This window comes from Chiloscyllium plagiosum, chromosome 5 (assembly GCF_004010195.1).
Source record: "Chiloscyllium plagiosum isolate BGI_BamShark_2017 chromosome 5, ASM401019v2, whole genome shotgun sequence".
Taxonomy (NCBI): Eukaryota; Metazoa; Chordata; class Chondrichthyes; order Orectolobiformes; family Hemiscylliidae; genus Chiloscyllium; species Chiloscyllium plagiosum.
In genome coordinates this window covers 18,798,512-18,824,855 of record NC_057714.1, presented here as the reverse complement: position 1 = coordinate 18,824,855, position 26,344 = coordinate 18,798,512, and the positions used below count along the sequence as shown (strand labels likewise).

The 26,344-nt window shown below is 40.1% G+C and overlaps 1 protein-coding gene across 1 annotated transcript in view; it reads right to left on the bottom strand.

Moving 5' to 3' along the window:
* LOC122550233 (triple functional domain protein-like) overlaps positions 1–26,344 on the bottom strand; it is a 561,659-nt gene that overhangs the window by 204,967 nt on the left and 330,348 nt on the right. Inside the window, exons 18-24 of the mRNA XM_043690993.1 lie at positions 25,293–25,442; positions 23,918–24,032; positions 14,914–15,029; positions 8,934–9,056; positions 8,164–8,352; positions 7,947–8,062; positions 5,818–5,884 (exon numbers count right to left, since the gene is read on the bottom strand). Coding sequence (XP_043546928.1) covers positions 5,818–5,884; positions 7,947–8,062; positions 8,164–8,352; positions 8,934–9,056; positions 14,914–15,029; positions 23,918–24,032; positions 25,293–25,442 — 876 coding nt within the window. The remainder of the gene's footprint in view (positions 1–5,817; positions 5,885–7,946; positions 8,063–8,163; positions 8,353–8,933; positions 9,057–14,913; positions 15,030–23,917; positions 24,033–25,292; positions 25,443–26,344) is intronic.

Sequence of the window (26,344 nt, the reverse complement as noted above, 5' to 3'; positions counted from 1 at the left end):
AAATGTGTTGCTGGAAAAGCGCAGCAGGTCAGGCAGCATCCAGGGAACAGGAGAATCGACGTTTCGGGCATAAGCCCTTCTTCAGGAATGGGGAAAGTTTGTCCTGCAGGCTAAGATAAAAGGTAGGGAGGAGGGACTTGGGAGAGGGGCGTCGGAACATTTCCGACGCCCCTCCCCCAAGTCCCTCCTCCCTACCTTTTATCTTAGCCTGCTGGACAAACTTTCCCCATTCCTGAAGAAGGGCTTATGCCCGAAACGTCGATTCTCCTGTTCCCTGGATGCTGTCTGACCTGCTGCGCTTTTCCAGCAACACATTTCCAGCTACTGAAATCCATACACAGGACATATAACAAGTACTCGAACTATAGTATTTCCAGTCAATATTTGGGAAGTTAAAGACCCCATATCAACTACTCTGTCACTCTCGCTCCTATCCAGAATCATCTTTGCAATCCTTTCCTCAACATCTCTGGAACTATTCAGAAGCTTATATAAAACTCCTAAGAGGGTGACCTCTCCTCTCCTGTTCTAATCTCAGCAGATGAGTCCTTAAAAGTCTTTTCTGCCACCGTAATACTGTCCTTGACTAATAATGCCACACCTTCCCCCTCTTTTACCATTTTCTCTGTTCTTACTGAAACATCTAAATCCCAGAACCAGCAACAGCCATTCCTGTCCCTTCTCTGTCCATGTCTCCGAGATGGCCACAGCATCCAAATCCCAGTACCAACCCATGCTGTAAGTTCACCCACCTTATTCAGGATGCGCCTGGCCTTGAACTAGACACATTTCAAACGACCTTGCTGCTTGCTGGTGCATTCTTGTGACCTTGAAACCATATTTCTGACCTCACTACTCTCAAGGACACTAGAACTACAATTTTGGTTCCCATCTCCCTGCTGAATTAGTTTAAACCCACCCAAAGAGCATTAGCAAATTCTTCCCCCAAGCATATTGGTACCCCTCTGGTTCAGGTGTAGACCATCCTGTTTTTAGAGGTCCCACCTACTCCAGAATGAGCCCCAATTATCCAGGTATCCAAAACCCTTCCTCCTGCACCATCCCTATAGCCACATGTTCAACTCCTCCCTCTCCCTTTGCCTCGCCTCACTAGCATGTCGCACGGGCAACAAACCAGAGGCAGCAACTCTGTTTGTTCTAGCTCAAAGCTTCCACCGTTTCTCCCTGAATTTCTGCCTTAAATCCCCATCCCTTTTCCAACCTATGTCGTTAGTGCCTAAGTTGTCCATAACTTGGGACAGTTTCCCCTCAAGGATCCTGAAGACACAATCAGAGACATCACAGACCCTGGCACCTGGGAGGCAACATATCAACCGTGAATCTCTCTCGTTCCCACTGAATCTCCCATCTGTCCCCTTAATTATGGAGTCCCCAATGACTAATGCTCTGCTCCTCGCCATCTCCTTCCCTTCTGACCAACAGGGATAGACTCTGTGCCAGAGTTCTGTACACCCATGGCTTACCCCTACTAAGTCCCCCAACCCCAACAGTATCCAAAATGATATACTTGTTATTGAGGGGAATGGCCACAGGGATCCCCGCACTGTCCCCTGACTGTAACCCATCCGCCTTTTTCTTGCACCTGAGGTGTGACTACCTCCCTGTAACTCCTCTCAATAACCCCCTCTGACTCCCGAATGATCCAAAGTTCATCTAGCTCCAGTTCCAGTTCCCTAACACAGTTTTTGAGGAGCTGGAGTTGGGTGCACTTCCTGCAGATGAAGTCAGCAGGGAAACTAGTGGCGACCCTTACCTCCCACATTCTGCAGGAAGAACATTCAACAGCCCGAACCTCCATTCCCACTATTTTAATTTCCCAAAGAGACTACTGAAAAATAAAGAATTGAAAAAAACTAGTTACCTTATCAATCCACCGCACTGAATTTTTTTTTGGTTCGAAGAGGAGGATGGGTAGGAGACACTACCTAGGTAATGTTTCGGGTAACGCAACCACCCAAATCTATTACTTCACTTACTCATCTGTCACACGTCTGCTCCTGCTCATCGTGCGCTTTGCCTATTCACGAGCTAAGTTTGAAAAACTTTGTATCTGAACTACTTATTCTCTTGGAACCGGTGGGACCTTTCTGCCATATTAAGGAAGCTGAAGTGAAGACATGCATGTGGACTCAAAAGTCAGACATACTGATTGCAGGTTCCAGACATTTTTGGATCTTACACTCCTTGCACTGCAGTGTGACTTGTAACTTATGTTCATGGCAATTATTCTGCCTACGCCATATAGTCTCAGCTCTTCAAGCTGTAAGTTCTGATAATTCAGCAATAGTACCTGATCTAATAGAACAGTGATATTGACTCTTTCATCACGCTTTAATGAAATTTAACTTAACATAAACAACTTCTGTGAAACTCAAGTCATTTGAATCACAAAATTCATCTATGAAAGCATCAGTTATCTTTTCAATGATATTGAGGTCTCTGCATTATGTAGCACCTTTCTTTGCAGTTCTGCAACTGTGTCCTACTTCCACGCATCTTCTAGAAGACCATCAGTCTTACAAATTTAGCATTCTTTTGTCAAGACTTAATTTTGCCTGTGAGGCTTTACTGTTCTGCAGTGCTGAGATTGACTTACTTCTTCTAAAAGTAATTATTAATGTTGTAAAGCTGTAATAGATCTGTATCACTTCATTACTACTTTTAAACTGTTTTTAAGGCAGTTACCAATGCTGCTTTTAAATTCTGTAGCAGCAAGGTTTACTAGCTTCTAAAGTATTTTATTTGTTTACCAATCTTCTTATGTTTATACTGCTATATTGAACTCTTCAATGAAGCTTTAAATTGTATAAGTACTGACTTAAGACAAATGTCAGAGGCAGGTTCTTTACTCCGAGAGTGGTAAGGGTGTGGAATGTCCTGCCTGCAAATGTAGTTATCAGCAACATTAGTGAGATTTAAACATTCCTTGGATAAGCACGTGGTTGATGATGGGAGGGGGATGGGCTTAGATTAGTTCACAGGTCGACGTAACATTGAGGGCCCGAAGGGCCTGTTCTGCGCTCTATTGCTCTTTGTTCTATGTTCGACTGCTTTGAAGACAATAGTCTAAAACAAAACGCACTCCTTTCTGCACCGATTTGAAAATAATGTTCTTTCCTGTCTCCTTTATCAATATTCCTGTCAAAATTATGTTTTGATTAGCAAGTCACATTGTGTTTAAATTCTTAATTTCTTCTGACTTTTCTTTTTTCGATTCATTCAAGGAATGTCACCATCATTTCCCGCCTCAGGCGACTGACTGTGTGGAGTTTGCACGTTCTCCCCGTGTCTGCGTGGGTTTCCTCCGGGTGCTCCGGTTTCCTCCCACAGTCCAAAGATGTGCAGGTCAGGTGAATTGGCCATGCTAAATTGCCCGTAGTGTTAGGTAAGGGGTAAATGGAGGGGTATGGGTGGGTTGCGCTTCGGCGGGTCAGTGTGGACTTGTTGGGCCGAAGGGCCTGTTTCCACACTGTAATGTAATCTAATCTAATCTAATGGTCTGGGCCAGCATTTAATGCCCATTCCTAGTTGCTTTTGAGATGGGCTGCCTTTTTGAACTGTTGCCCAGATTCGAGATGCAAGCTCTGTTTGAACTCTATCCCATTTAGGTCAGTGATACAGCCCACAGGACTGGGGGGAGGAAATTACTGGGCCCTGACCCAAATTTTTCACATCAGCTCTGGTCACAGAGGAGGTGCTACAGGACTGGAGGACAGCCAAACTGGTTGCACTTTATTATTATTGTTTATTGTCCCTTATTGTTTTGTAGTATTTATAAATGATGAAATGAGAATTGAATGATAATTATGTTTGTGGATGACATAAGGATTAGCCAGTTGGTTGACAGCAAGAAGGAAGGTGTTAGGTTACAGGAACATATAAATGGATTGGTCAGATGGACAGCTCAGTAGCAGATGGAATTTAACCCTGATAAGTGTGAGGTGATGCACTTCAGAAGAAGGAACAAGACAAGGGAGTAGTCAAAGAATAGTACAATGCTCGGAAGCTCAGAGGAACAGAAGGATTGTGAGATGTTTTGTCCACAGATCCTTGAAGGTGGCAGGAAAGGTTAACAGGTTAGTTAAGAAGGCATATGGCACAATTGCCTTTATTGGTCATGGCATAGATTATAAGAGCAGAGAGGTCATACTAGAGCTGTGGTTGGGCCACAGCTGGAGTATTGTGCACAGTTCTTGTAATAATTACTTATCTGGCCCTTGACAGCCTTGCAGCTGTGCCTCATGAAACCTATTCTCAATGGAAGTGATCCTTATTTTGAGAAATGACAGATCACTTTTACACTTCCTTGCCTTTCTGGTCTTTGCACCATTTTGTAAAGTTATTCTTTGCTCCTAGGGCCCCACACAGCCTTCTTCACTACAGCCTCTGTATTTTTAAATGCTTTTCTCTCTTTTCCCAGAACCTCTTATCAGCATCATGAAGGTTTGACCTTGGAGTGCTGAGCTTGCCCTGTTACTGTTTCCATGGCTGCTGCAATTTCTTTGTATTAATTGCATTTCAACTATTGTCAGTGTGGTCTGAGAGCGGCAATACACTTAACTATCACATTCACTTCAGAGACTTAGTTCTTCTTGCTCTTCGGGACTTTTCTCTGCATGACAGTGCTATCAGCGTGGAACTTGAATCTGTACAATTTGGCATTTGCCATAGCTGACACCTTGCGATCTCTTCCACCTTTGCTACTATTGGACAAAGGATAAGGGTTGTTTGAGCTAGTTTGCTAACATCAACTTTCCTTTGTCTATGTAGTGCCCAATGCCTAGTCAATGATCAGTGGCAGAGGACAGATCATTGCTGAGTTGAACCAGAAGTGGCAGTTGTCTTTTTTACTTTATTACAATATACATTACTAATCAGGCATAATTACTAAGGACTCTTGGGAGATTACAGAATACATCTGCTGCTTGTAAAAGCCAGTCGAGCTTCCTGCCTTCACCCAAAGACTGTGTGTCATCATCAGACTGGGCAATTTCAACATTAACTCTTTCAAGACCATTACCATGTGCAACAATAAACACTATACATTCTCTTGGAAGTTCTCACCGCCACCATAATTAGGTAGCATTCCTCTTAGACAGAGAGAAACATAAACAGAGAGGAGGCTTTGAGTGGTCTAGCTGGCTTGAATGTAAATAAATTTCCAGGGCCAGATGAAATGTATCCCAGGTAGTTGAGTTGGGCAAGGGAGAAAACAGCAGGGTGCTTGCAAAAATTTTCAAGTCTTCTATGGCCAAAGGAGAGGTGTCAGAGGACTGGAGGACAGCCAGAAAAGACTTGAAAATTTGAAGACTTGAACATCCCTGAACATTATTATGTTTAAAATATGTTACTTCCAATAAATCACATTTTTAACAATAATTTAAGTTGTTTCTAAGTAACATCTAGATTTCCAAATGCACAAGTTTCTAATACTAACCACCCATAATACATTTACCAGTAGATGACAACTTACTGATTTCACAGTTACACAGACTAAGACATTAGCTAAACGAAAAACCATTTCTAAACATGACTGTAATCATTGCTAAAAATATATTGATTAGAAGTTTTCAAACATAACACTGTAATTTTAACTGATGCTCTAAACATGATAATAAGCCTATGCTTAAACTTCACAATCTTATTCAAGATTTTTTTTAACATTCAGCCTCTTCATGAAAATCATTAAATATTCCCTTTACTCAATATGCGACTTAGACAACCAAGTTTGCAGGATTTCTGCAATATAATTTCTATCAGTATTCCCCATAAATAATTATGAGAAGAGCAACTTACTTCTAAACACTCTCGAAGATCTCGTACGTAAGCTTTCTCAGTTTGGATTAGTTCAGCCATAATAAATCTGAGGACAAAGCAATAGATTACTTTGCCAGAATTAATAATTATTTATATTTTTCAACTCTTTACCAATTCTGACCTATCTACACAGACTTAGAGAAAACAAACCTGTATTAAGGCATTTAATAATCTTAGGAGTTCAAAAAGAAGAAAGCACAACATAATTTGAACATTATTAGTGACAATTGTACATGCCAGTTGTGTCATATTTTCTGGTGAGTTTTCTACTGTGAGGTCCAGTGGTTTCTCACAGTACCTCACCAAACCCCCCTCATATTCGACCTAACCTGCCCCCATAATGTCACCCTTCAGCCAATTGGAGACTCAAGATGTTCCCAGGACAACCTGCCACTTAGGCAGTTATCCACCAAGAAACCTGCTTCACTTGTTCCCACGCCATCTTTAAACGTCCACTGTGCACCTGTACAAGGGTTGGCAAATCTGCCATTGCCCCTCACCCCACCATAATAGGACATTTTTAGGTAGCATTCCTCTTAGACAGAGAGGAACATAAAAAAAGAGGAGGCGTTGAGTGGTCTAGCTGGCTTGAAAGTAAATAAATTTCTAGGGCCAGATGAAATGTATCCCAGGTTGTTGAGTTGGGAAAAGGAGAAAACAGCAGGGTGCTTGCACAAATTTTCAAGTCTTTTCTGGCCACAGGAGGACAGCCAGAGTACACTTGAAAATTTGAAGACTTGAACATCCCTGAACACTACGGGCAATTTAGCATGGGCCAATTCAAAGGCAGATACAATAGCGACATTACAGGGCTTTTAGATAAGCACATGAATAAGCAAGGAATGAAGGGATATGGACCATGGGCAAGCCGAAGGGATCAGTTTAATTTGGTGTCATGTTTGGTACATCATGAGCCGAAGGGCTTTTCCCATGCTGTATTGTTTTATGTTCTTGATGGAGGGATTAATTACTATCGGCAAAGATTTAAGGTAAGGTTTAGAGGTGATGCGAGGAAAAGCTTTTTCTCCCAGGTAGGAATCTGGAACTCATTGCCTATAAAGGTGCTAGAGGCAGAAACCCTCGTTACATTTAATTAGTATGTAGATGTGCACTAGTGACGCCAAGTCATGCAAGGCTACAAGCTATGCTGGAAAAATCAGATTAGAATACTTATGTGGTTGTTTTTGACCAGCATGGATCACATGGGCTGAAGGGCCTTTTTCTGTGCAGTAGATCTCAATGACTCTTTTAAGTCATTGCCACTAACTTCTGCATTACTGAGATGACAATGTTAGCTTTGCAAGCTCCAATGGCATGAGATGCAGCCTGGTTCAATCCAATAGCTAGGTGCCTGGCCATGAGCAAAAATTGGCCTTGCAGCAGCCTTTCAATGCTAGTTGCTAGTACACCACGTGATGTATGCCTGCGGTTCATAGTATCCAGCAAGTAGATTAGAGACGTGCCATGAGGAACCTGCAGTGTGGACAAATCTTGGATGCCAATGTATGTGAATGGAGGGGTATGTTCAACTCTGCCCATGGTTGATGCCCTGAGACAATGTTTGGTGCTGAGCAACATGAAAGCTCTCTACTGTAAACAGTGAGCTGAATTTGCTGGGTATCTGCTCTAACTTGCATGTCGAGAAGTCTCAACATTAATTTGTTTGGCATGATTGGTAAGATAGGAAGCTGAATATTAATGAGGTGAGTTGTGTTATTAATCAAACATTTATCAAGCAATAATTCACATTAATTAACAACCATCTAATGCTAAATGAGAAATCTGCCACATCATAAGTGCATAAAAGACGCAAGTTCCTTGCAACATCAAGACAGGCCTTGCAAGACACCTTGTGCAATTCTGCCACAAATCTTGCCATAGCCCCCAGGTCATTCAGACTTCTAAAACAGTCCATCCATAATTTCCTCCTTATGGAATATTCTTTACATTGACAAAAAATAATTCATGGTGATTTCCAGCTTGATCAATATTTACATGTCCATACCCCGACAATAGATAGATATGGATGTAAAAAAGTAACTATAACTTAATTTTCTTATATCAGAACTAGAAACCTCAGTCACCAATTGAAAGAAATCAAAACATACTCTTTCCGACGAGCCGATTTACGTCTTTCTTCATTAAGTTCATGTGCAGCATCACGGAGTTTCACCTCTGAACCAGGAGCACTTGCTGGGATGATGTCCAATTGCAAGTCTTTGCTCTGCATTGGAAAATGGAGTAAACAATGTATAAGTTCTCAATTCATGTGAGAATAGAACTGGAAATAGAAGAACAGAATATCTAGTTGCTTTGATATCTCACCCCTTTGGAGTCTGAAATTCCAAGTGCTTTTTCTAATGCTACACGATATTTCTCCATGCGAAGGGAGAAATCCCGATATCGCTTATCTACTGCTGTGACCCAGTTTTTGATTTCCACAGCGTGCGAGTGTCCTTTTTCACAAAAGCCATCAGCCAGCTGTATCAATAGTTTCACACGATCTTTGGTTTGCTGTACAGAAGGACAAACCAAACTCAAGATGCAGGTATTGATATTTTATTGATAAAAATAGCTTTGACCACTAATGTAAAGATTAAGGTTATCTTTAATCAGACATTAAAATATTGTCATCATGTGCTGAATTAAAAGTACTAATTTCAGACATTTAAAAATAATGCCAAAAGTGAACGTAATTTTTGAACACAACAACAATAGGCATAACTGTTCTCTAACATGCTGTCCATCTTAGTTTCCAAATGCTCAAAATCTTCAAACTATTAAATTAACTCAGGCATTCAAAGATGTAAATTTCTTCCCCATCTACAATGATGCCTATATGGAAACTTAACAATCAAGAATTTCAATACATTTTTCAAGACAAATTAAACATCAAAACTCAACCTACAATATTAACCTGCATTTGAGTCATAATCCTGCTCTACCTCTTCTCCTATCCTGAGTTCAGTAGAAAAATGGTAACATCGCTTAAAATACTATAGCACCATTCAGGGAAAGCAGAAATCCAGACTCTGCTTCATGTATGGACTGACTTTACATGACTATTTTTTTCAAACCCAACACATCTTGCTCACCTTTGCAGTAATTTGGAACTCTTCATGTTCTTTTAAAAGCTCCTGAGTATGTGGGATGCTGGAGCCTGTGGATGTATGGGTGGAAAGATAGAACTCGCCAGTATCATGAATCCACTCCAGAGCCTAAAACAATTGAAAGGTACTGTATCATAAGCAGGGACATTCACAGAAGCAGAATTACATGCATTAATATGAAGATCAATGCCCACTAACACTTCTTAATGGCTGGATTAAAACCTTCAAACTTTACACCTGCAGCACAGGCCTCTCAGGCATACTTCTATTGTATCCACACATTCTCATTGATAACATTAAAATATATAATGAAAAATTATAGTATTTAACTTATTAAAAAGTAAAATTCACTCCATTGAGAGAGATTTTGTGAAACACGAGTTTGATAGTTTTAAGTATTACCACTAAAGATAAAATATCATATATGTCAAAAATCTGTAATAAGAAGATAAAATGCTAAAAATACTGAGCAACATGTGAAGGAAGAAGCAGAGTTAATATTTTATCAAAATTAGGAAAAAAATTAGAGATGCAGGCGGAGAAGAGAGAGAGGTTTTGAGTACAGGTTGGTTGGGACAAGAAAAAAGGTTAGCGTTTAAAATAGGTGATACTGTTACTGATTGTGCTAGGCGAAAATGGTGGAAGTGGTATTCCCATTTTCATTGGGAGTAGGAATGGACTCAGAAATGTTCTTGTACAGCACATTTTATAGTAGAAGCTGGCCAGTCAAAACATCAACTGCTTCCACTGATCTGGGATTTCGGCATCCTACTCAGTCTACTCCTGTGTGAAGACCCTGGACTGTGAATATTATACCTGCTAGGAGAAAGTCTGCATTTTGTGGGTTTACGTGGATAGCCAGGAAACAGTGTGCATGCGTGTGCGTGCATGTGTGACGTGTGTGGGTGGGGGTACTGTGATATGATTCTGGGACATGTTGGTTACAGAATCTGGTTTCCTTTGTCTATAAATTGCATAAACGTACTGAAACCGTAAAACTATCAAACACGTCAAGAATGGTCAAGAAGTCCAAACTTCCCACAAAGTGTCAAATTGTGTTTTTGTGAATGACTTTTTTTTTCCCCCGATGGAGTGTGCATAATAACATAGAATTTTAATGAGTATAGCTTAGACTCCACTTAGACAGGAGAAAATAAGTGCGTTGACAGTAGGTGAAAATGGAAAGGGTGGATCTATGGGTTGCTAAAGGAAGCATGGAGACCTTAGGTATGTGTAGGGAGATTTAATGTCTATGGAGAAAGTCAGGACTACAGATGCTGGAGATCAAAGTCAAGAGTGTGGCGTTGGAAAAGCACAGCAGGTCAGGCAGTATCTGAGGAAAAGAATGGGTGGGGGGAGGGGTTGGGGTTGGGGGGGGGGGAAGGTGGCTGAGAATGTGATATGTAGATGAAGGTGGGGAGGTGGTGATAGGTTTATGACCATCAATGGGGGATGTGAAGAGGACAGAAGGTGGCATGGGTGGGACAAGAGGAAATGAGAGGGGGTAAGCTGAGAGAGTTGGAGAAACACTTCATATTTCACTCTTTAATTTCAAGTTTTGGGCATCATGCTGTAAGCCCAGACAGATTTCCTGCCCAGCCTGCATTGGCAACTGGCATTCTCCTCCGCTCTTCTCAAATCACCAAGCTAGAACTCCACACCAACCTGCACCTTCCACACCAATAATGGGAAGTACAGACTAGGGGGAGATGGTAACATAGTGGTAATGTCACTGAACTCAGCTGACACTAAGCTCTGAGAAACAATGGGCTCAAATTCAATTAATATATCTGGAATGTAAAGCTTTTCTTAGTAATAGCGATCATGAAACTATCAGATTGTTGTAAAAGCTCATCTGGTTTACAAATGTCCTTTAGAGAAGGTATCTGTTGTCCCTACCAAATGCAGACCCAAAGCAATTTGTTCAACTCTTAACTGTTCCAAGAAATGGTCTGAAAAACCACTCAATTCAAGAAAACTTGTTAATGGTCGGGTTTGTGGAGCCAGGAATTTCCTTGTTTCTACTCACAGTCTAAGGATATGGAGTACGCCATTAAGCTCTGAGATGAAGAGAAATCTTTTCATACAAAGAGAGTGGTGAGCCTGTGGAATTCACTGCCACAGAAAGTGGTGGAAGGGAAAACATTTAAAGGAGTTAGACACAGTTCTTAGGGCTAAAGAGAACAAAGGATATGAGGAGGAAGTGGGAACAGGGAATTGAGCTGGATGATCAACCATGATTATACTAGGCAGACTAGGGTCGAACGGCCTAATAGCCAACACCTGTTCCTTTTTTTTAATGTTTCACGTAACCCGGAAATTAGTAAGTTAAGGTCTTAGACCTAGAGGGTCGAAGCAACAAGAAAAATAACAAAGCAACAAAAGGTGTGCATAGATTCAGTATGCAACTTAAAGGTGTGCTGGTGTTTGAAGTAAAAATAAGAGTAAAACCGAAAAGTACAAAGGAAACAAAATGGAAATACAAAGTTTATGATCAAAAATTGTTAAATTCAGGGTAGCGTCTGGAATCTGCCAGGTGCCTCGCTGAAAGTTGAGGTGCTGTTGCTCGAGTTTACATTTAGCTTCACTGCAATGAAACAACAAGCTGAGGGCAGAGATGTCAGTCTGAAAACAAGGCACAGAATTAGACCAAGGCCAGCTGAGGCTCAAGGATTTACTTGTGAGTCGAACAGAGGTGCTCTGCACCTTATCATCCAATTTGTGTTTGGTCTTCCCAATGTACAGGAGACCATGTTGTCAGCATCAAATATATTATATTGAATTGAAAGTAATAAATGTATATCATTGAAAGCAAAATACTGCAAACATTCTGAAGAAGAGCTATAGCTGATTCAAAATGTAAACTCTGTGGATAGTTCAATTAGGGAAGGGGCCATATCAGACCTTGTATTGGGGCATGAGCCGGGCCAGGTGATCACATTTCAGTGGAGGAGCATTTTGGGAACAACGATATCAGAATTCTGTAAGTTTTAAGTTAGTTATATATAAGGATAAGACTGGTCCTTGGGTGACAATGCTAAAACGGGGGAAGTCTAATGATAACAGTATTAGACAGGAACTGGAAAATTCAATTGGAGGTAGTTGTTTGAGGGTGAATCCACATTTGACATTTAGGAGTCTTTAAAAGGCCAGGTGATTCAGAGTTCAGGACCAGCATGTTTCTGTGAGGATAAAAGGTAAGGATGGCAGAATTCAGGAACCTTACATGACAAGACATATTGAAAATTTAGTCATAAAGAGAAAGGAAGCTTATGTAAGGTTTAGAAACTGAAATCAATGAAGGCCCTTGAAGAGTATGAAGGAAGCAGAAAAGAACTTAAACAAGAAATCAGGACAGCTATAAGGGTCCATGAAATGTTATTTTATTCTTAATTTTAAACCAAGAAAACATTTTATACCTATATTAGGAACAACAGGCTAAATAGGGAAAGCATAGGTCCACTAAGGGCAAAGGAGAAAATTTATACGAGGAGCCGGAGATAGTGAGTGAAGTCCTCAAAGAGTATTTCGCATTGGTATTCACCAAGGAGAAGTGCATGCATGATGGTAAGATTAGGGAAGGGTATGTAGGTATTCTGGGGCATGTCAATGTTAAAAAGGAAGTGGCATTGGAAGTCTTGAAAACATTAAAATAGGTAAGTCCACATATACTGATGGATTCTGAAGGAAGGAAAGGAAGAGATTGTTGGGGCCTTGACAGAGATCTTTTTATCCTCTTTAGTCACAAGTGAGGTCCCTGAAGACTGGAGAATTCCTGCATCAGAAATCAGGAAATTATAGGCCAGTGAGCCTTACTTTCAGTGGCAAAGAAGTTATTGCAGAAAATGCTTAGGGACAGGATTTACTCACATTTGGAGAGCAATGGATTCATTAGAGATACTCAGTGTGCCTTTATGCAGTGGAGGTCTTGTCTCAAACTTGATTGAGTTTTTTGAGGAAATGGCAAAGAAAGTTGATGAGAATAGGGCAGTAGATATTATCTGCATGGACTTTACTAAAGTATTTGCCAGGTCCTTCATGGTAGGCTGTACCAGATGATTCAGTCACACAGGATCCATGGCAAGTTAGATACAAAATTGGTTTCGTCCTAGAAGAAAAAGGGGTAATTGTGGACAGATGTTTTTCTGACTAATAGTCTTTGACAGGTGGTGTTTTGCAAGGTTCAGTGCTGAGATCTCTTTTGTTTGTAATATACATATATAAATGATTTCAAGAAACTATAGGTGGCCTGATTAGTAAGTTTGCGGATGACCCAGAAATTGATGGAGTTGTGGATCATGAAGAAGGTTATCAACGGATAGAGAAGGTTATAGACAAGTTTGAAAGTTAGGCGCAGAAATAGCAAATAGAGTTTAATCTGGACAAGCATGGGATGATGCACTTTTAGAGGTCAAATGCAAGAAGAAAGTTTACGGGAAATGGCAGGACCCTTTGGAGCATTAATATTTAGAGGGATCTTGTGGTTCAAGTCTTTGGCTCCTTGTAAGTGACAACAAAAGTGGATAAGGTGGTAAAGAAGGTTTACAGCAAACGTGTCTTCATAAAAGTTGGCAAGTCATTTTGCAGCTGTATGACTTTATTTGGGCTACATTTGGAGTATTGTGTGTAGTTCTGCTTGCCACACTATAGGAAGGATATGAAGGTTTTGCAGACAGAGTGAAAGAGATTCACCAGAATGTTACCTGGATTAGAGTGTATGAATTTTTATAAAGAGAGCTTGGACAAACTTGGATTGTTTTGATGGAGCATCAGAGGGTGAGGCACGACCTGACAGAAGTATATAAAATATGAAGTGATGAGAGGCATGGAAGGGTGGATAGTCAGGTATGTCAAAAACTAGGTGGCATAGATTTAAGGTGAGAAGGTGCAAATTTAAAGGAAATATACGAGGTAAATTTTTTTTCATTAATACAAAGGGTAGCAGATGCCTGGAACACACTGTCAGGGGAGGTGGTAGAAGTACATACGTTAGCAAAAGTTAAGAGCCATTTAGATGAAACATGAACAGGCAGGGAATACAGGGTTACAGACTATGTGCAGGATTAGTTTAGAATGGCATCATGGTCATCACATACATGGCGGGGTGAAGGCCTGTTCTATGCTGTTCTGTTCTTTCTTCTATTTCCCTGCACAAGTGCTGGCAGATCTGCTGAGTTCTAACATTTTCTGCTTTTATTGGATGTAAATCGCTACTTCAACTGGAAAGAGGGTCTGAAGTCCTTGACAGTGACAGCAACAGAGATTAAAGGTGTCGTGTGTTTACATGGAAGGGATGTTGAGGCTATGCAGGGAGTGAACCAGGGTATTGCACAGAAAATAATCCCTCTTGAACGCTTACAGAGGATCAGAAGATGCGTTTGCCGCTAACTCGCAAAGCTACCTCAACATTTCCTCACACTCTATAGTATAAGGATTCCAATCAATTCTTAGTTCCTCCATTTTTATCACATCAGTTCCAATGACAATATGCCATATCAATGTTTCTGAGAAATTATATTTTTATCTCAAGTGAGTAGATACTTCCCACCTCCCACAATAGTGGTCCTCAACCATGTTTGTCACATTTCCTGTATTTCTGCAGTCACCCTTTCCCTTCTCTACCAGAATTATGATAGGATTTCCTTTTCCTCACCTTCCATCCCAACAGCCTCTCTAATCAGCTACTGTTGGGATGATGTCACCACCAAATTCATCTTTCCCTTCCCTTCTCTTTCAGCTTTCCAATGGGACTCTAACCTCTTGTGATACTTGGACCACTTCTAAATAAAATTATTGGAAATACATACGTTATGTGTTTGATCGAGTGATGAAACCATTCCTAATGTTTCAAGTTTGTGCCCACTCTTTATTTTCTCTCATTTAGCAAAGTGAAAAAATAACTCTCTTAATTATTTATTCAAGAAAATAATACACACATGCGTGGTCAAGCGAGTACTTTTCTTACCTGTTTAGCACTCCTCTCAAAGACCACGTACTGCTGGCATTGGTCCAGTCGCTTCTTTCTCATGGTCCAAAAATGCAATACTCGGTTCTCCCTTTGTAGTAACTCATTAAGAATGTCTGTAACATGTGAAGATTGTACCATGTTAATGTACAGAAATTCTACATGACAGAAATGTATTTGAATGAGGAAAAATAAATATGTAAGAGTTAAAGAAGTGACAGAGGATGTGATAGTCTTTAGGAGTGAATTACAGATTCACAGGAATGACAATGACTTGCATTCGTAAAGCCCTTAACAAAAAAATGTTTGAATATTTCAAAGAGGGATAGTCAAAATATCAAGCAAAAGAAGTACATTGTAAAGAGAGTGCTAAAGGAGATGATGATGGAGCTACTTAGAAAATGAATCTCAGAACAGTAGGCTAATGTAGCTGAAAGCATGCCCATCAATAATAATCCAAAGTGATGGGAGAAAGATAGAAAAGGGGCCAGAATCAGAAACATACAAAGTTCAAGAGTAAAGTTGAATGTCTAGAGAAATTCACAAGAGACAAAAGAATAAGACCAGAAGAGTAAGCAAAGTTGATCTCTTGCTCCTGACCTCAATGTGAAGTAAACTGTTAGGGAAGGTTGTGAATTCAAGTTATTAAAATTTTCCAGAAGATATAGATGTTGTCCCTAGGAAAGAATAACCACTCACCAAACCACTTCAAAAAGGCCAATTAAGATGTAAAAGTACAATTAAAAGAAACCTACACCAAGGATGTCTGACAAAAAGGAATGCATTATGTAAGATTTCATTAAAGCAAATGGAAAATGCAATGAGAGCCTGAGAAATAAACACAACTAAAGATGTTCAGTTATATTACCGAAAGGTACAGAACTTTGATGATCAGAACAATCAAAACAGTTTGAGAAACTAAAATAGCAAAAGTGTAAATGAAGATATAATAGAACATAGTTCTGATTCGTTATTCTGCAGTAACTCTAAGTACAATATTATAGAGATTTCTGAAGACAGTATAATCGTTTCTTGACAATTTTGGGTGACGTATGACATGCAAAGCTTGTGACCAGATTATGTACATCTGAGGCTACTGTATTCAGGGAGGAAATTAGGATGGGGAGAGGGGGAGTAATGTTGTGATTGAGAATTGAAAACACTAACTACCAATGAGTTTCTGCAGGCATTATAAATATCCTAAGTAGTATCTAGCAGTAACAAGAATGAAAAATGCAATTCCTAAGAAATAAATTCAGATAGTTTTGGCTAAATATACATACAAAAAACTTCCAATTAAGCTGAATTAGAAACTAGCCAAAAGAATAAAAGAAATATTTGTCAAAGGTGCAACATCAAATTGTGGATGCAAGTGTTCATTGAGATTCCATAAATTTCAGTCACTGCTCCTGTTAATTGTCCTATCAAATTAATTGGTGTCCAAACTAATCAGAAACATTAACAAAACAAACTGCACAGTTATTACATTTGCTGTTGACAGAAAAAAAGGAAAAGTAAAAGAAATAGTGGATACATCTAAGCCAGCATAGTATGTAATTTGAAAACAAGGATGTTCCCATGTACCTTCAACCCATGTTCATTCGGGAGACAGAGGTTCAGAATTAGAAGGTGCTGCCAAAGACAACACGGTGACATGCTGCAGTGAATCTTCTAAACAAAATAGTGGATTCAATAGTGATATAATGCAATAGTACTGGAGGGAGTGAATACTTAGGTTATTGAGTGAGGCACTAGTCAAGCATACAGCTCTGGGTTTGATAGTGTGGACCATCTTGAGTGTGGTCATAGCTATACCCATCTAAGCAAGTGGTGAATATTCCATCATATTACTAAGTTTTCATCTTTCGAGTGGCAAAAAGAAGCCATTTGTAGTCGAATATCAACACTTCTGACAGCCACCAGCTTGGGCTAGTCGAGTTTCTGATCAAATGGTGACCCTCAGGATGAGGATAGTGAGGAAATCGTTAATGGTAATGCCATTCAATATCAATCAGAGACTATTAGATTCCCTCTTGTTGGAGTTGGATTTTGTGAAACGTTTTGATTGCCACTTATTAGTATAAGCTGGAAATGTGTTGCTGGAAAAGCGCAGCAGGTCAGGCAGCATCCAGGGAACAGGAGAATCGATGTTTCGGGCATAAGCCCTTATTCAGGAAATGGGCTTATGCCCGAAACGTCGATTCTCCTGTTCCCTGGATGCTGCCTGACCCGCTGCGCTTTTCCAGCAACACATTTCCAGCTCTGATCTCCAGCATCTGCAGACCTCACTTTCTCCTCACTTATTAGTATAAGCCTGATTGTTGTCAGGTTTGGTCACATACAGGCATGGAACTTTTTATTAGCTCAGATTGTATATCAAATAGAATCCTGTTTAACTATCAGCAAATCACCTTATGACATACGGAGGCTCATTGACAAAGCAACTGAAAATAACGAGGCCAAAGTATGCCACCTAGAGGAATTTTCACAGCAAAGACCTGGAACTGGGTTAGTCACTTGCAAGAACCACATTATCTTCCTTTGTGCCAGATACGACATCACTCCTGACTCTCAATGTTATAAATTTTATTAGGATTCCTTGGCATCATACCTGGTTGAATGCTATCCTGATGTCAAGGCAACTTCATAACACTACTGCATTCCAGATCCTTTGTCCATGATTGGATATAAAGAGCTATGAAACTGAGTACAAAGGAACCTTGATTATCCGGCATTCGATTATCCAAATATCAGATTATCTGGCAAGATTGCAAGGTCCAAATGCTCAGCTAAACTATGTTATCTAGCGTTCGATTATCCAGAATTCAATTAACCGGACGAAATACTGCCTGCCCATGTCCTTTGGATAATCGAGGTTCCTCTGTAGTTCTGTCAAAGCTGAAACGGAGTGTCAATGTGCAGCTTATTTTCAAATGTTGCTTTATAGTGTTATTGATAGTTCTTTGCAATACATTGCTGGTGACTGAAAGAAGATTGTTAGAGTAGAAAATGGTCAGGTTGCATTTGTCATTGTTTTTGTATACAGGATTTACAGAGGCAATTTTCCACGTTGTCAGGTAAATTCAACTTTTTAGTTATAGTAGAGCAGCATGACTCAATATATGGCACATCCTAGTTTGATTTCTAATTTTAACTACAATGTACAGTATTTCACTTATTTGTATCGGAAAATACAGCAAACGAAGAGATTTGTAAAATGTTTTGGGGGGAACTTATAAACTAGGCAAATTCTAAATTTTGTCGCTAATGACAAAATCGAAAGGATACCCAGTGAAGATTAGCAGAGATTATCTCTCTAGATTTACAAGATTATCTAACAAGAGAATTAGTAAATCAAAGTTCAGGAGAATTAATGTGAGAGACCAACAGATAAAAGAGTCAGTGACAGTGGACACATTATGCCTGATGGGAACAATGCAACAGTCACAGACAATACTGTCACAGACACAAGCATGTGTATGAAGGGGAATAGTGAGAGCAAAAAGAGAGTGGGTGACCCTGAGGAAAATCAGATACGCTCTCTTGTTTTCACTGACTCTTGCACTGAGGGGAAAATGTGAGAATCAGACAGTGAAAAGATGAGTCTGAGGAGAAAGATACTGAATCAGTGCAAGTGAAAGAACATAGCTGAGGGGAAACAATGTCATTGACAAACAAGCCGAAGGTGAAATAGTGCAAATGTCAGTGAGAACAATGCTGAAGGAAAACAATGCACAAGTCTGCAGAGGCAAAAATCGGTGATGGAGTATCAAATATAAAAGTTAGTGGGAATGGACAGCGCAAGCCTGAGGAGAAATAGTGCAAGAGTCAGTTAGATCTGAAAGTGCAGCTAAAGGCAAAGAGCGTTAGAAACAGGGAAAGCGGAGAAGTAAGAGGGTAAGACGGATCAGTAGATTTCACACAATCAAGAAGGAGAGATCATATCCATAGTGAGACACAGCCCAGGTGAATATATAATTCAGAGAATTTGGAGGCAGTGTGTAAATAAAACTGGCAAATCTTTATTTTCTTGCTCCATTTAAAAAATTTGAAATTTAGTAGTCTAGTGAAAAATAGTTGACTCAGCTGACTGAGGGACAGTGAGTACTGCAGATTAGAATCAAGAGAGTGGTGCTGGAAAAGCACAGCAGGTCAGGTAGCATCCGAGGAGCAGGATGCTGCCTGACCTGCTGTGCTTTTTCAGCACCACACTTTTGACTGAGGCAGTATTAGCAGTCAATTATCTCAAACCTGAATAGGGCCTTTAGAGATGATAATTACTACTGAAGCTTAACTAGTGTGAGTCAGCTCAAGCTCATTTCAGCTTCAAAAGATGTGAATCTCAAGATTTAAAGAAAACTAACTTTGATGGTATGAGACACACATCGACTAGGATAAGCTTGCCAAGGAATTGACAGTGGATAGGCAATGGCAAGCACTTATAGAACAATTGGAGTGACTTCAACAAGTGTACAGCCTTGTCTGGTATAAGAGTAAAACAGGGAATGGAGCTCAACCATGGCTAACAAGGGAAATAAGAGATTGCATTAAAGCCAAAGAGGAAGCATATAATTGGCCAGAAAAAGCAGCGAGCCTGAGTACTAAGAGAAATTTCAAGTTCATGCAGAAGGGGAAAATAGAATAGGAGGGTAAACTTGCAGAAAACATAACAACTGACTGTAAAAGCTTCTACAGATATATGAAAGAGAAAAAGACTAATGAAAACTGGAAATGCTAGGGGACAGAAGGTCAAGCAGGAAGGAAGAATTAAAGGAAATACTTATTTAGTCAGGAAATGGTATTGAGGAAATTGATGGGATTAAAACCTCAAAGGCCCCAAGGACCTGATACTCTGCATCCCAGAATACTTAAGGAAGTGCCCCTAGAAATAGTGGAAACATTGGTTGATAATTTTTCAGCATTCTATAGACTTGGGAAGAGTTCCAATGGACTGGTGGGTAACTAATGTTAGCCTGCTTGTTGAAAAAGGAGGGAGGGAGAGAAAATGGGGAATGATAGGCCAGTAAGCCTGTGGCCAGTGGTGAGGAAAATGCTTGAGTCAATTATTAAGGACATAATAACTGAGCATTTGGAAAGTGGTGACAGATTTGGTCCAAGTCAGCATGGATTCACCAGAGGGAAATCACAGAGTCATAGAGATAGACAGGACAGAAACAGACCCTTCGGTCCAACTTGTCTATGCCAACTGGATATCATAAATTAAACTAGTACCATCTGCTAGCACTTGGCCCATATCCTTCTGAACCCTTCCTACTCATATACCCATCCAGATGTCTTTTAAATGTTGCAATTGTACCAGCCTCCACCACTTCCTCTGGCAGCTCATTCCATACATGCACCACCCTCTGTGTGAAACAGTTGCCCCTTAGGTTCTTTTTAAATCTTTCCCCTCTCACCTTAAACCTATGTTCCCCAGCTCTTGACTACCTCACCCCAGGGAAAAGACCTTGTCTATTTACGCTATGTATGCTCATGATTTTATAAACCTCTATAAGATCATGACTCAGCTTCCAAAGCTCCAAGGAAAATAGCCCCAGCCTTTTAACCTCTCTCTATAGCTCGAACCCTCCAACCCTGGCAACATCCTTGTAAATCTTTTCTGAACTCTTTCAAGTTTCATAACATCCTTCCGACAGCAGGGAGACCAAAATTGCACACAATATTCAAAAAGTGGTCTAACCGACATCTTGTCCAGTCTCAACATGACCTGCCAACTCCTATATTCAACATTCCAATCGATAAAGGAAAGCATACCAAATGCCTTCTTCACTCTCCTACCAATCTGCAACTCCACTTTCAAGGAGCTATGAACCTGCGCTCCAAGGTCTCTTTGGTCAGCAACATTCCTCAAGACCTTGCCATTAAGTGTATAAGTCCTACCCTGATTTGTCTTTCCAAAATGATGCACCTCACATTTATCTAAATTAAACTGCATCTGCCACTCTTCAGCACATTGGACCGTCTGATCAAATTCCTGTTGTACTCTGAGGTAACCTTCTTCGCTGTCCACTACACTATGTTCACATTCAAATCATTTATATAAATGATGAAAAGCAGTGGACCCAGCACTGATTCTTGTGGCATACCACTGGTTACAGACCTCCAGTCTGAAAAGCAACTCTCTACCACCACCCTCTGTCTTCTACCTTCCAGGAGGTTCTGTATTCACATGGTTAGTTCTTCCTGTATTCCATGTGATCTGACCTTACTAAACAGTCTACCATGAGGAACCTTATTGAACACCTTACTGAAGTTCATATAGATCATGTGCACTGCTCTGCCCCCATTAATCTTCTTTGTTACTTCTTCAAAAAACTCAATCAGGTTAGTGAGATACTATTTCCCAAGCACAAAGCCATGTTGACTATCCCTAACCAGTCTTTGCCTTTCCAAATACGTGTAAATCCTGTCCCTCAGGAACCCCTCTAAGAATTTGTCCAAAACTGATGTCAGGCTCATTGATCTATAGTTCCCTGGCTTTTCCACAGTAGCACCACGTTAGCCAACCTCCAGTCTTCCAGCACCTCACCTGTGACAATTGACGATACAAATATCTCAGCAAAGGGCATAGCAATCATGTCCCTAGCTTCAGAGAGAGTTCTCGGGTACACCTGATCAGGTCCTGGGGATTTATCCATCTTTATGTCTTTTATGACATCCAACACTTGCTCCTCTGTAATACGGACATTTTTGAAGATGTCACCATGTATTTCACCACATTTTATACCTTCCATGTCCATCTCCATAGTAAACACTGAGGCAAAATACTCGTTTATTATTTCCCCCATCTCCTGCAATTCCACACATAAGCTGCTTTGCTGATCTTTGAGGGGTCCTATTCACTTCCTAGTTACCTTTTTGTCCTTAATGTATTTATAAAATCCCATTGGATTTTCCTGAATCCTATTTTTCAAAGCTATGCCCTCCTCATTTCCCTCTTAAATATACTCCTACTGCTTTTGTACACTTCTAAGGATTCACTCAATCACTGCTGTCTATGCCTGATATATGCTTCCTTCTTTTTCTTTACCAGAATCTCAATTTCTCTCATTATCCAGCATTTCCTACAACTAAAAGCCTTTCCTTTCACAATAACAGGAATATGCTGTCTCTGGATTCTCATTATCTCATTTTTGAAGATTTCTCACCTTTCACCTGCGAACATGTGCCCCCAATCAAGATTTGAAGGTTCTTGCCTAATACTGTCAAAATTGGCCTTCCTCCAATTTAAATCTTCAACTTTTAGATCCAGTCTCTCCTTTTCCATCACTATTGATTAACTAATCGAATAATGGTCGCTGGCCCCAAGTGCTCCTGCCACCCACGGACACTTCAGTCACCTGCTCTGCCTTATTTCCTAAGAGTGGGTCAAGTTTTGCACCTTCTCTAGTACATACATCCACATATTGAATCTGAATTTTTTTTTTGTACACACTTAACAAATTCCTCTCCATTTGAACCTTTGGCAGTCCTACTCTATGTTTGGAAAGTTAAAATCCCCTACCATAACCACCCTATTATTCTTACAGATAACTGAGATCTCTTTACAAATTTGTCTCTCAATTTCCCTCTGATGATTGGTGGGCCTATAGTACAATCTCAATAAGGTAATCATCCCTTTTTTATTTCTCGGTTCCACCCAAATAACTTCCCTACACATATTCCCAGGAATATCCTCCCTCAGTACAGCTATGATGTTATCTCTTATCAAAAACACCATCCCCCCATCTCTCTTGCCCCCCTTTTCTATCTTTCCTATAGCATTTGTATTCTGGAACATTAAGCTGCCCATTCTGTCCATCCCTGAGCCACATCTCTGTAATTGCTATGGTATCCCGTTCCATGTTCCTAACTATGCCCTGAGTTCAGCTGCTTTCCCTGTTAGGCCTCTTGCATTGAAGTAAATGCAGTTTAATTTATCAGTCCTACTTTGTTCTCTGTATTGATCCTGCCTGCTTTGACTGTTTGACTTGCTGCTTTTTCCAACCCTACCAGTCTCAGATTGATCTCTTTCCTCAGTATTTTCCTGGGTTCCACCTCCCCACCTTTCCAGTTTATATCCTCCTGAGCAGCTCTAGCGTTGTTTTGACCTTTATTTTCCCCAAAGTTCCAAAATAATATAACAGCTGATAAAACAGTAATTACTGCTTCTAGACTTCAAGGAAATTAGCTTCAACACTTCAAAACCTCCAAAAGGGAGTAGCTCTTATAGTCACAATTTTTTTCCTGTCCTCAATTTTGGATTACCTAGAATCATGCTTGACAAATCTCCTGGAATTTTTAAGCATGTGGCCAATTGAGTGGACAAGGATGATTCATACAATCCTAGAATCCCTACAGTGTGGGAGCCAGCCATTTGGCCCGTCGAGTCCAAACCAACTGTCCAAAGAGCATCCTACCCAAATGCACCCAGCTGTCTACTCTAACTTATCCCTGTAACCCTGCAATTACCATGGGGAATTCATCTAACCTACACTTCCCTGGACACTATGGACAATTTTGCACGGCCAATCCCCATTTCTGGATTGCGGGAGGAACCCCACACAGACATGGGGAGAATGTGCAAACTCTAAACAGACAGTAGCTCAAGGCTGGAATTGAAGCCAGGCCCCTGATGCTGTGAGGTAGCAGTGATAACCCCTGAACCACCATGCCGCCCCACGGTGTAAGTGTACTAGTAACAGATGTCATAGATTTTAAAAATCCAGGGAGAGAATTGGGAACTTATTGTTGGCAGAATCTGGAATATTTTTCCTAAACAGTTGGTGGAAGCTAATGCTACAAATAATTTTAAAAGGGAGTTGAGAGACAGTTACTTATGGATGAGAAAATCACGCGGTCATCAACAGGTAAAGACGGTAAGGGACTGAGCAAAATAGCTCTACCTCCTAGTAGAGGAACAATAGATCAAATGGCCACCTTTTAGGATGTAAGCATCTGTGGTTCTATGATAAAAGTCTAGTTTTGATCTGCAAGATCTTACTTTTCACTTGCTGCTCGGGTGCTTTGACGTGACTCATCATTCCTGGCATGTTGACACTGTTTCTATGGAGATACTTCAGGAAAACATCAGCATTCCTCCTTGCTAAAGTACAGGCCTTTAAGAAAAGGTTAACTCAAATTCAGTAAAAAATACATTAAATTTAGCTCAAATTTTTCGCACAAGCAGAATTTCACTCTTGTCCATGTATGAAAATATCTAAATACTTATACTGATTCATGCTCACATGATATTTGATTACTAATGGTTAAATATTGCAAACTGTACAAAAAAAATACCATAGAAGAGGAGCAGCCTCAAGGCACATGGAGTTACTTATTAAAGCTTCTGACATATCGATTTGTATTCAACTGTCAATAAATAAAAATGGTACAAAGCAGCAGACATGGGCATTGAGCAGGAATTTTGACCAATACAACATAAACTGTAATATGTACTACTTCCAATATGCTAATAGCAAAAGTCAATTTTTGTGACGCAGCTCACTGTCGTCTTTTATGAAAGCCTGCCTCCTCACCTTTCCCCACCCTTGATGTGAACTGGTGTCCCTCAATCTGCATACTGTATATCCAATTGTTTCGCTAATAGAGGGAGATTCTTACGGTCCTTATGGCTAAATATTTCATTTTACCAGTTGTTGGTATTCTTTGCTTATCTGCATCTAAATTCAGAAAGGAGTGCTCAGCTACATGTGCAATAGCAATGTTATTGGGAGCTGTTGTAAACAGTGAGGCCTTAATTAGTTGTATTCGAGCTTGCCAACCTGTACTGGAGGAATCTGATGTAAATGTTCATGTCAACCTTCTGTAATTTTAGATTTTAGTTATGATTAGGGTCGCAGCAGCATTTTTCTATAGTTTCTGAACAATGCCTCTAATGTTCTTTTCATCACTTAAGGTAAGCATGTGGTTTCTCTAATCTCTTGATATAGAATTATGTTTGATGAACCAGTAGTCATAGTGATGTAATTTTTTTAAAAATTGCAACGCAAAATGGCTCAATTCCATTTAGTCGTATTAGCTCCATGAAATCATTTAATTTATGTGTTATGCGCAACAAGGGGAATTTAGCACAAAAAGCAATTTTTAAATTACTCTATCAACTCAGACCCATCCTGGAACTTCTTGGCGCAAGTCAATCTAAAATTATAACAATTTCTTCCCTTCCTAATCGCTCATTTCTAGAATTTTGAAATGCCCATTTGAGAGTGAAACTCCCTTGTATTAAATAATGTATCTGTTATCTTTGCCGTGCTTATTTCTGAATTTAGAGCTGCTGGCAGAATCAGACATCTTCATTTGGTGAATGCCAGAATGAAATGATTAATAATGAGCAAATAGATGCTATTTTCACTTACTTTGAGAAAGGCTTCCTTTTGTTCAAGATGTTTACTGATCATGGGTGTTACATGATCACATTCTGAGTTTGGACCAAGCTTATCAAGACCTCCACACCAATCCTCTTCTCGTTTGTACTCCTGTTCCAGACTCTCCAGAACACTGCAGACCTACACACAGAATCCAAATTAACAGTCATTATAGTCATAGAGTTGAACAGTACAGAAAGAGATTCTTAGGTTCAATTTGCCCATGCCGACCAAACATCCAAAACCGACCTAGTCCTAGTTGCCAGCATTTGATCTATATCCATCTGAACCTTTCCCATTCATGTATCCATCCAGATGCCTTTTAAATGCTGTATTTGTACCTGCTTCCACCACTTCCTCTGGCACCTCGTTCCATACAAGTACCACCCTGTGTGTGTAAAAGTTGCCTCTCAGGTCCTTTTTAAACCTTTGTTCCTCTCACCTTAAACCTATGCTGTCTAGCTTTGGACTCCCATAACCTGGGAATAAGACCTTGGCTATTCACCCTATCCACGCCCCTCATGAATTTATAAACCTCTATCAAGGTTACACCTCAGCCTCTTAACTCTTCAGGGAGAAAAGGCCCAGTCTATTAATTCAATTAAAATCTTGCATGGCAACAATATGAAATTACTGCGCCTGGATTACTGACCTGTGAAAAATGCAAGGCATTTTATGGCAAATTATGTATCTAACTTGCTAGTGCATCTTACTAAAAATATATATTAAGAATACATTTGAGTATTGAAGCTATTATTTTGCCTTCACATTAAACAAAAACGAATACATAATTTCATACATTGATCACAGGTGAAATTCTTGCCCCAAAGTTAATATTTAATGAAAAGCATCAGGAGCGCAAAGTAAGACTTAATAGTTCATGTCAGGTCATCTATTATAACAATCCTGTGATGTTAAATGATCAGGACATTCTCAGCATTGAATCAGAAGACGCAATCCTGTCAAGTTCTTATTCAAGTTTCCCAAGCCCAAACGGGTACAGAATTGTATCTCACCTCCATACTGTCAGGAGAAAGTGAGGT